General features: G+C 31.7%; 1 protein-coding gene across 1 annotated transcript in view; it reads left to right on the top strand.

Moving 5' to 3' along the window:
- Positions 1–7,549, top strand: part of LOC145252607 (IQ domain-containing protein K-like) — a 32,731-nt gene extending 25,182 nt beyond the window's left edge. The window contains exons 5-7 of the mRNA XM_080112314.1: positions 232–309; positions 3,598–3,682; positions 7,279–7,549. Coding sequence (XP_079968440.1) covers positions 232–309; positions 3,598–3,682; positions 7,279–7,470 — 355 coding nt within the window. The 3' untranslated portion in view covers positions 7,471–7,549. The remainder of the gene's footprint in view (positions 1–231; positions 310–3,597; positions 3,683–7,278) is intronic.
- The last annotated feature ends 4,732 nt before the right edge of the window (positions 7,550–12,281 follow it).

Here is a 12,281-nt window from a genome sequence, read left to right as displayed (position 1 = left end):
TTGGATGCATTCTTTACAATGAATCTGATAAATATTGTACCAACTGTTACAAAAAAATGAGAACCTCCTTAAAAAAATGGGTATGCTTTATGCGTTTACTATGCGAAACTGCAATGAAAAATGTTAATAACATTTCTGTTGCAAATTTTTTTTTTCCAAATGCAGCCCAGTGTAACAGTTGGTTTATTTTTTATTTTATTTATTTATTTATTTTTTTTGTCTTTTTTTCAGAAAAAACCCAAATCATACAGAGAGAGAAAATATGAAGTTAGACGATATTCCCTTCGTTAAAGAATGGCTGAAAACTCAGTGAGTTTTATTTATTTATTTATTTTACTTCCACACCTTTCATCTTGATTTAATGGTTTTATGATTTGGGAGCGGGATAGGGGGGGAGCAATGTATAAATTATTTTGAGTGAAATAGGTTTCGCCATTATTGCCCCAAAACTTATTTTTACTTGAATCATATTTTTATGAGAAGTTAACATTAAAAACAATAAGTTTCAGCAAGTTGCATCACACACACACGAAACACCAAAATGAAAACTGGTCCGGAGAAACAAAAAAACAAGACAAAAACAAACATAACATTGTAATCAAGTTGAGACATGACACTCATAACTCTATTATTTTAGCTATATTTTAACAACAAAAAAAAAAAAGTAAAAATAATGTGTTTTAATCACTTTTTTATTTGATCTTTAAAAAAAAAATGATTACCTGTTCTTTATCTATAAAATTATGGACTTTAGTTATGTCTTTCCTTAACCTCGTTTTAAACTTGTTTATAAAGGTGGTGATTATATTTTTTCCGGGCAAGCATTTCAACAGTAAATTTTTCTATAACATATTAGATTTAACATTAAGGTTTTTACTAAAATACAATTTAAAAAAAAAAAAAAAAAAAAAACACTTAAACCCCTACCCTACCCCACTCCCACACAAATTTTTTACAAAATGGTCATGATGGGTCAAGGAAAATGGAAAGACTGAGGAAGGAGAGCACGAGCCAAACCCCCACTAGAAGGGTGCAAAGATTTATGGAATCTAAGAGAGACTATAGCCACTTAAATTTCAGAGAAGACCAACGGTTACTGCCAGTGAGAAATCAATGGTAAATGGCTGTTGTGATAACAACTAACCTATCTTTTGCCAGGTTTTTATTTATTTATTTCTCTTTCTCCTTAAGTTCATGTCTATAACTTCTTCCGCGAACTGAACTTACTACCTTAACCGTACTAACACAAACTCTCTTTCAATGTGACCAAACCAACAAAGTTCCCTGTTTTGCATACAACTCTCTAAACTATTCAGATTTAATCTTCTTCTGACGTCATCGGAATTAAGCCTGCCTTTAAGAATCACATTACATATCCATTGTATTATTCTCAGATCGTGTCTCTCCATGCAACACATGTCTTCAATCCATCTTGGTCAAATTTCACTTAATATATCATCATACTGTGTACACATAATTGAACCCCCCCCCAAACGACCCCCTCCCCCAATAACTCAAATTCTAGTGGTGTTGGGTCAAATTGCCTTATTTGGACATATTTGGGCAACTCATTTTTTTGACTATAACTCAGTTGCAATAATAATCTGAGTGTGGTTAAGGGCTCGATGGAAGCTAAATTTGATAATCATACTAATGAAAAAAAAATTTTTTTTAAATCCTTAAAACTCATATAGGGATTTCAGGCGGAATTACCTTATTTTGACATATTGGTCTAAATCACTGTTTGAACCATAATGCTACTAAAATACTCTTAATACCATAAGAGAAGATTTCTTGACCTTCTTTTCGGGCCAAGACCAAAGTGTAGTATCTGTCTTCAATATTTTGTTCTCGGTTAATGAAGGAGAAATCCTTCATGACTGAGACAATTTTGAATTTTTGTTCCTTTCTCCATATTAAAAAACGACCTTCGTGTCTAACTTTTCCCTCGTGGGGAAGCAAAGTAAATAGGAACTGTATTAAAATACGAGAGTTGTTTTACAAGTAAAAATTCCTATTTTTTTTTTTAACTCCAAAAGTTGAAGAACCACGAAAATGGGATTGGTACCATTAAAACAAGCGACCTTTTGGGCTTGAGAATGTATTTTTCTACATAGTCAGCACCATTTTGCCAGGAATTCAATGATGCATCTCTGCTTCTGCCACACATCCATGCCAGGGGTTACTTTATTAGAGTCTAACACCGTCAATATATGCAACAGAGAGATGAAACATTTAAGTTATGAATGCATAAGTTCAATCATCTTAAAAATGCAATCTGCAATCTCCCTCTGATCCATTTGAGTAGAATTAAAAAAATAGGTGACATTACCTTTGGAACGCCTTCGTATATTTACATGAAAGTGGTTGAGGGTTCGCTGGAAGCAGAATTAGAGAAAAAAGCAAATCCCCTAAAATACAAATTCCAGCGCCTATGGCTGAATTAGATTGTTTGAAAAATATTATCTTTTGATCATAACTAAACTAAAATTATCATCTGAATGTGACTGCAAGCTTATTACAAATGGAATTGGATGATCTTACTACAGAAAGGAAAATAATTCCCTAAAATTCAAATTGCAAGTCTTGGGCCGAATTACTTTATTTGGACATATTGAACCAAATCTCTGTTCCTATCATTATTTTCTGAGAATATCTCGTCAAACAGATTAACAAAAAGACAGACAAGCGTTGCGTAAAGTCACCATTCGCCCATGCATGGAGTATCTTCGGCACATTTGCATCTACCACTAATCTTTCTATCTAAAACATAAAACAGTCTCTAACCTAATATCCCCCATACTATCAATCAAGCTCTAATCCCTGTCCCATCCCTGTGCCTGTTTTACAAGTATTTTAATGAAATGTTCTCTGATGAACTCGTCGCACTTGTACACCCTCAACATATATACCCTCCAAAAATCCCGACAAGCAGTGAAATCTCATCTTTCACTATAGAGGTTCTTAGATGATGGAAAGTCTTCTACTCTAATAGTTTCTTTGCACGAATTGCTAAACTTTGGAATTCCCCTCCTAGTCCCCCTGCTTCCCTGATCGTACTAATATGCAGAAATTTGAATGTAATGTGAACAGACATCTCGTTGCCCAGCTCCCTACATAGTGTCCCGGCAGACATGATCTCAAATAGTAATTTCATATGTCCAAGTGGCAATATGTTTTGTTTGGAGGTGAATAAAACTAAAAAAAAATATCTCATTTCATTTTAAATGGAAATTACTCCAGACAAGGTATGAAAGTACTTAATGTAAGTTGCTAAAAACAAAAACAAACAAACAAACAAACAAACAAACAAATAAACAAACAAACAAACAAACAAACAAATAAAATACTATTACTTCAAGATTGAAAACTAGCCAAAGGTAAGTGTTCAATTCTGATCCAGAAAACAGCAATTCTTTCCCCTTTGTCAGAAACATCGCTCATGGAATGTGAGGACTAAAGGACAAAATAAGGGAAATGAGAGTTACATTTCATGTTTATAAAATGCTTTTTTCTTTATGAATTGAAGAATTTAAGAATCTTTAACACATTTATGTGTCAAGATCGTTTCAGTATATTTTGTTTTCTGGATTTTAGCCCTCGACCCCAGTTACCGAAATCATTGCTCTGGACGGAAGACGAAGCAGCTGTGGTTATCCAATCGCACTGGCGGGGATATCTGGTAAAAAAATATTTTGTTAGCTTTTTCAAACATGGTTTTCATTTACTTCATATGAAGAGTTTTATGGAGAAGAAAATACGTCTTATCTTGACCCTCATCCCTGCAACTATGTTTTGTGTGTCGTCTAATGAGAAAAGAATGTAGAATTTAGAATGGAAAAATGTGCAACTTTATATTTGTTAATTGTTGTTTAGTGGCCAAGGTTAAAATTTGATCAAAATCGGAATTATCTGGAAATTGAGAAAGGGTTTCCAGCAAGCTGAAGAACAACTCTTTTATTTTCCTTTTCGCATAAATATTTAACGGTATTCGACAGTTGAAAGGAAAACTTTAATTTCAACACTCTACATCCAGTAACTTTTCTTCCTAAGTCAATGAATGTCTAACAGCCGAGATTACAAACAACCACAATAACAGCAGCAGCAGCAGCATCTTGTGGTTTACGAGTCCGAATCTGCCTTTGGTTTATAAGCTCTGTGTTGATTAGTGCATGCATTCAACTTTTCTTCTGGCTTGCCAAATCAGAGACCATCCCTCAGACGAGCTGAGCACATGACAGAGTTGATAAAAGTTGATACACACACCTGCCTCCTTCTTTCTTTGGTCAGTGCATGGTACTGACAACATGGCTCAGACCAACCTTCTCTCTTTGAGCGCAATAGAATCTCTGCCTTCTCCCCTCCGTGACTTTGGCCCTGGGTATTCGATGAAAAAATATCCATCATAGCTGCTGCCAGCCCCTGACTTGACACCCCGTGTATGATACACATCCATACACTTTTCTCCCCAAGCAGGGATTCCTAACATTTTTGTTTTCATCCATATTTATAGACTTATTCTATTACCAACCCACTTTTCTCCTTTCCATTCCTCAATGAGACTTTGGCTTTCTTCTATTCTACATATTCACCTGGGTTCACGGTGATGAAACAGGTGTATAATAGTTAAAAAAATATAATATAAAAAAGAATATATATAAAAAAAAAGATTTTGCTATTATCTTCCTGTGATCAACTGAATTTGAATACTATGATCGCAAGACTCAATCAAAACCCAACCGACTTCATTTATAAGTAAAAAATAAATAAACTTAATACAGAAACTGAGAGCCAATTTGACCGACTGTTGACAGACATTAGATGGGAACAACTTCAAGAAGGCAATGTGGCCTCAGTCGACTTTCTATTTTATTCCTTCAACTGTGACTTCCATCGTTTACCTCTGCCACAATCAAGAAAAAATGAAATTGAGCTGTTGAAGTTTCAATATGAAAAACAAACTGTTGGTTGGTTGGTTGGTTGTTTTACGGCATATCAACCCTCTCCGGGTTATTTAATGCCGAATCCAAAGATTTTGAAGAAAAAATTTTTAATAGAATATATTTGTTGTTTTCAAATCAGTTTCTATTTAACTCATAGTTGGGACCCTAACAGGTACTACCACTCCGGGTCAGAGTGGACCTGGGAGCAATGGTAATTAAAGGGTGGCTCCACACTCCCCAAAACCCGCAAGCTGGGGCCTCACCACTGGATATAGTTTAAGGTCACATCCAGGACCTAAAAACAAACTGTATTTTATAAAGAGAAAAGGCGAAAATGTGGCAAATACAATTAGTTATAGGAAAGAGAGCAGAAATGTTGTTCCAAACAAAATGGCCGTACATTCATACAAACATCACGAAAACTCACCATTTAAAGCGTGGATTATCTTGCAATGTTGTCAGTCGACAAACGCTGAATGCTGCATGAAATAAAAATGAAATAATATGAAAACAATGATATAAAAGCTGCACATCTTCAGTGGAAAGTTTCGGGTCATAAGTTGACGAATAAACAAAACTGCAAAGCCAGAATCAGATATCCAGGAAGCAGAATCGCTTAATTATAACAGTCTGTCATGCTTAAACCTCAAATAGCTTTTTTGTTAGTCTGTCATATTTATGTTTGAAATGGTATTGTGATACTTAATTTTGAAATACTATAGAATTTTTTTTCAGTCTCTCACATCTAGGTTTCAAATAGCTTTTTCGTTGGTCTGTCATTTTTAGGTTTGAAATAAGTTTTATTGTTTATTTGTTATTCTTAATTTTGAAATAGCATTTTGTCCGGTCTATCTTACGTAGTTTTAAAATATCGTTTTCGTTTGCGCGAACCTTTTCTAGTTTCACACAAAAACACGCGTTCACATCTCAAGCCATATTTCTTGTCATATACATACGCGCACACAAACATACGCACACATGTCCACACACGTACATATATTCACGTTCGCATATATACACTCACATTCACGTGTATACACACACACGCTAACGTACACACATATACTCACATATGCGCACATGTACGCACACATAGACAACGTCACTTCTCCTTTCAAAGGAAATCCACACATGCACAAAAAACCACTGGAAACAACCATAAAAGCAAGAGCAATAAGCAGCTTCTTTCTTTTCCAACTCGCCTTCCGAGGTGAGTGGTCACGCCACTTGCTACCATGTGGGACAAAAAGCTAACAAACAGTATGTACACCTTATACGCTTTCTCTCTCCATGAACTGGATTGACATTCTCACTCTTTCTCTCTCTATATATACAACTTGTGCCTGAGAATACCTTTGCGTAGCTGACTGCTAACATAGCGCACAGCTTCACTGATGTCAACCCTCTATCTTTTTCTTTGTCTACACGCTGGACTATCATTCCCATTTCCACTACATTACTCACTTCTCTTCCCACGCGCGAACAAACAATAGTGACCTGTACATGAGATGAACACACATTTCCTTTTCTTTCTACACCACCAGTCTCGCAACAAATGATGGTTACACCCGAACGTGGACATGAACACGTGTTATACCTAAAACATTCATTCTTTCAACAGTAAATAAACGACACGTTTATCTTATCCAGCAATTGAGTTTTTGTTTCCTTCATTCCATTCGTTTCATTATTTTCTTTTGTAACGGGATTAGGATTTATATATCATAGTCCTCTACACGTTATTTTGTCATTTTAATGTTGAAATTTTTTATTGTCTGTTATGCTTAGGTTAAAAATATCGTTTTCGTTGATCTATCATGTTTAGGTTCGAAATATCATTTTCATTGGTCTGTCATGCTTAGGTTTGAAATATCATTTTCATTGTTCTATTATGTTTAGATTAGAAATATCATTTTCGTTGGTCTGTCATCTTTAGATTTTAAATACCATTTTTGTTGATCTGTCATGTTTAGATTTGAAATACCATTTTCATTGGTCTGTCATGTTTAGATTTAAAATACCATTTTCGTTGGTCTGTCATGCTTAGATTTAAAATACCATTTTCATTAGTATGTCAGGCTTAGGTTTGAAATACTATTTTCGTTGGTTTTTAGATTTGAACACCATTATTTTTTTGGTCTATCATGTTTTGGTTTAAAATATTTTCGTTGGTCTGTCATGCTTAGGTTTTAAATACCATGTTCATTGGTCTGTCATGCTAAGGTTCAAAATACTATTTTTGTTAGTCTGTCAATTTTAAATATCAAATTCTATTTTTGTCATTAAGCATAAAGAATGGGCTCATCTCAAGAATACCCATTTTTATTTTTTACAGGATCGTCGTACAAGTGAAATCCAGGAATTGCGTCAATGGCAGCGAGAATGGCATGAAGAACGCCATGGACAAGGAATTAAGGGGATAATTAATAACTTTTGGAACAATAAGATGCCAAATTGGCAACGATCTACACCAAGTGATTTGGAAGAGATCTCATCAACTGCAACTTCTCCAGACATACCAACCTAAAATCTTTGATATTGTTTAAGAAAGACATGCTTGTTACGATTCATGATTGAATGAATAAAAATACATTATTTCGATTTTATCCAGTTTCGTCTCAAATTTTGTCAATTCTTTTAACATATAATAGTTGAATGCGTTATAATTTTCATGAGTTTCCGGTCTGAACTGGATTGAACAGACGGACGATTTTTTTGTTTCATTTTGATTATTAGATCTTTTTCTCTCTCTCTTTCTCTTTCTTTTTCTCTCTCTCTCTCTTTCTTTCTCTTTCTCTCTCTCTCTCTCTCTCTCTCTCTCTCTCTCTCTCTCTCTCTCTCTCTCTCTCTCTCTTGCTGCCCGAATAATGTATCTGAGATATATTAATTGTATTATTTGAACTACTGTCCTCATTTCGGTTATTATTTTCACAATGTTCCGCCTGATTTTACTTCTGCCATTTTTTGTGCATCTTTTTGAACTTTACAATATTTATGCTGAGTGAGCAACGTATACAGAACTTTCTTTTTAAATGAAAAAGTTGTCTTATCAATGGCTCTATTCATAAACATGAAAAATCGAGGATTTTGAATTGAACAAAAGTTTTGCTATTATCTTCCTATGATCCACCCAACTGAATTTGAATACCATGATATCAAAACACAATCAAAACTCAACCAACTTCATTTATAAGTTAAAAAAAAGAATAAACATAATGCAAAATCTGAGAGCCAATTTGACCGACCGACTGTTGACAGACATTAGATGGGAACAACTTCAAGGACACAATGTGATCTCAGTCGGCTTTCTATTTTATTCCTTCAACTGGGACTTCCATCCTTTACCTCTGCTACCTTCTCTACCACAATCAAGAAAAAAATGAAATTGAGCTGTTGAAGTTTCAATATGAAAAACAAGCTTCATTTTTATAAAGAGAAAAGGCGAAAATGTGGCAAATACCATGAAAAACAAACTTTATTTTTATAAAGAGAAAAGGCAAAAATGTGGCAAATACCATGAAAAACAAACTTTATTTTTATAAAGAGAAAAGGCAAAAATGTGGCAAATACCATGAAAAACAAACTTTATTTTTATAAAGAGAAAAGGCAAAAATGTGGCAAATACCATGAAAAACAAACTTTATTTTTATAAAGAGAAAAGGCGAAAATGTGGCAAATACAATTAGTTCTAGGAAAGAGAGCAAAAATGTTGTTCCAAACAAAATGGCTAATGATTAATCCAGAGAAGCCTTGAATTACAAGAAGCTTGCATATGAAGGTAAAGATTTTCCGATAGGCACCCAATCTGAATAAGTCTTGAAGAGCAAAGTTCCTTCTCATGTGAAGAACAAAAAGTATGTACCAGAATTCTAAAATACTCAGTATTTTTTATGGAGTGATTCCAGTTTCTGATTGGTTGGTAACAGCTCATTGCTCCATTTGATTGGTCAGTTCCTATCACTTCTGTCTATAAATAAGACATTCCAATTTTTTGTAGTCATACCTCCCATTCTTTTGAATGTTGTAGGGTGGGTTTCCTTGCCGCTTCAAAACCTGAGTAGAAAGTACCAGTCAAGAATCAGCCCGAAAGGTGAGGGCCAGAAACTGGCCCAGTACTTGTTGGACTAAAGTACACTGCCTGAGTATTAGGTCTACCCTCCCTGGTCTTGCCACCTGGCTTTCGGTTGGAGCAAATTTATTGCTTGTTGCATGAGGCGCCCCTATCGGAAAAGGCTGACGTGGATGCTCAGGCAATTTTTTCTAAGCCAGAGTGCTCCTCCTTTAGGGACGTTGGATTGACATCTCCACCTTCCGACCTTTTGTCACATCTTGCTGTGATGGGCAGCAAGTAAATATCTACCCTCTTAACTATATAAAAAATATTGCAACAGCCTAAAGGTATTCGACAGTAAAACAAATGGTACCTACGTAATTGTCATGTCGCAACTGTTTTCCACAAATAATTAATTTTCTACCATATCGTTTTCCGTAATTTTTGGATATGTTACTGTTTGCGACCTGACAATTATGAAGGTACCATTTGTTTTACTTAATATTCAATATTTTTTTCATTATTCTAATATAGAAGCACTTATTTTTGTTATATATTTGTCGTAATCTTTGACCGAGGAGCGCTTCCTGTCACCCTAAAGTGAAAGCAAAACTAAAATATTGTCATGCATAAATGCCAGGTTGATTTCTGGATAAGAACCAAATTCGAAATGAAAGTTTATCATGAAATTTTCCATTTTTTTTTTTTTTTTTCCAGATACCTATCAAAAACAGTCAGAAAGGGATTTAAAAGGAAGGGAAGTAATTAATAAAACTCCCAAATTGAATTATCTCCCTTGTCTCGAGGAATAATGTCTAAAAACAAGGGAGATAACTAACGTTTCTTCCTAATTAATAACATTGCTACAAGCGTATGTGTATTTCTAGTCTTTACATGACTTACACATTATTATTAAAGTTAATGACATATTTATTGCAACCAAGTGTATGCAACGGAACAATATCAGTTACAGATAATATATATATAAATTCGTATTATTTGGATTCAGCGGACTAATGTTCTCATCTTGAGTGTGATTTTTAGGCACCTCCAAAAATCACCACAGAATGACAACCCCCTATATGTAAAACGATGTAACTTTATTATAAATTAATATTATCAATATAACTTTTTACCATTTAAAATAAGAAGGGCAAAATAAACTAGTTATAATTAAAAATTTTTTTTTTTTCATTGTACAAAAATAATGAAAATGCGAGACGAAATCGTGTTTACATAATTGGCGCTTTAAAATAACGTTCCCATATAGTAAGCATTTCGAACGTGAAAACATACCCGTGTTTAATAAATCTAGCAAAAATCAACTAATGGTCAAATTTTCCTAAAATTTTCGATACTTTTCCATTTTAGAATCAAATTACATATAAAATGCAGTTTCCGTAAAATATACAAGGGAAAATATTTTTTTTAGTATGCGCCCCCCCCTCCATACTTTTTTTTTCGAAATTGGAACAAAATATATTTAAATCTATCGACATCTCTATTTATTATGAAACGTAAGAGTTCAAATAAGTAAAACATATTTATTTTGTAAAAATTTAAATTCACATATTGAAGAAAAAATTACCTTGAAGTTGCAATTAAAAAAAAATGATATGAATTTATTATTATTATGTTTTTTTTTTTTTAAATAGCGTTTTTTCGAATTAATATATACTATAATCAACGCCATATAATACAGCGCCAGATTAATGAAGTTGTTCGGGTGTCTCCCGTTGCAGGATCCCAGCAGGGGAAAAGCCACAACACGTGTTTATCAAACAACTCTGGTGGTATGTCAGTGAGGTGATGGCTTGTATTAATCCTGAGCATTCTCGTCTGCTCGACATATCCTACATCACTCCAGCAGTAGCACTGAGTCACTGTCGCAAACGAATGGTGTTTCTCTATTATTATTATTATTATTATTATTATTATTATTATTATTATTATTATTATTATTATTATTATTATTATTATTATTATTATTATTATTATTATTATTATTATTATTATTATTATTATTATTATTATTATTATTATTATTATTATTATTATTATTATTATTATTATTATTATTATTATTATTATTATTATTATTATTATTATTATTATTATTATTATTATTATTATTATTATTATTATTATTATTATTATTATTATTATTATTATTATTATTATTATTATTATTATTATTATTATTATTATTATTATTATTATTATTATTATTATTATTATTATTATTATTATTATTATTATTATTATTATTATTATTATTATTATTATTATTATTATTATTATTATTATTATTATTATTATTATTATTATTATTATTATTATTATTATTATTATTATTATTATTATTATTATTATTATTATTATTATTATTATTATTATTATTATTATTATTATTATTATTATTATTATTATTATTATTATTATTATTATTATTATTATTATTATTATTATTATTATTATTATTATTATTATTATTATTATTATTATTATTATTATTATTATTATTATTATTATTATTATTATTATTATTATTATTATTATTATTATTATTATTATTATTATTATTATTATTATTATTATTATTATTATTATTATTATTATTATTATTATTATTATTATTATTATTATTATTATTATTATTATTATTATTATTATTATTATTATTATTATTATTATTATTATTATTATTATTATTATTATTATTATTATTATTATTATTATTATTATTATTATTATTATTATTATTATTATTATTATTATTATTATTATTATTATTATTATTATTATTATTATTATTATTATTATTATTATTATTATTATTACTACTACTACTACTACTACTACTACTACTACTACTACTACTACTACTATTATTATTATTATTATTATTTTAGATGCATTAAAAGTAAGATCTTGTGAAGTAAACCTTTATGCCATACCTTATCAAAGGCCTTTGATATGTCAAGAGCAATTGCTCTAGAAAGGTTGCCTCTGTTGAGAGATTCGCTAATCCTATGAGATATAACTGTAAGCACATCTGCTGTAGATCTATCAGAATGGAAACCATATTCTGTGTCACTAAGACGGTTATTTTGCTGAGATGGTTGATTACTTCTGTATTTAACATAGATTCCAGCAACTTACTCATGATGCACAAGAGACTTATTGGCCTGTACTGAGAGGGGGATGAACGATCACCTGAATTCTTAAATACAGGGCATACTGATTAGATTTTCCAGGGTGATGGGAAGCACTTCTCTTTAAGACAA

The sequence above is a fragment of the Euprymna scolopes genome, chromosome 29, assembly GCF_053919585.1.
Source record: "Euprymna scolopes isolate OS-2025 chromosome 29, ASM5391958v1, whole genome shotgun sequence".
Lineage (NCBI taxonomy): Eukaryota > Metazoa > Mollusca > Cephalopoda > Sepiida > Sepiolidae > Euprymna > Euprymna scolopes.
The sequence above is the reverse complement of the archived record's forward strand: the minus strand, read 5'-3'. Positions and strand labels throughout refer to the sequence as shown.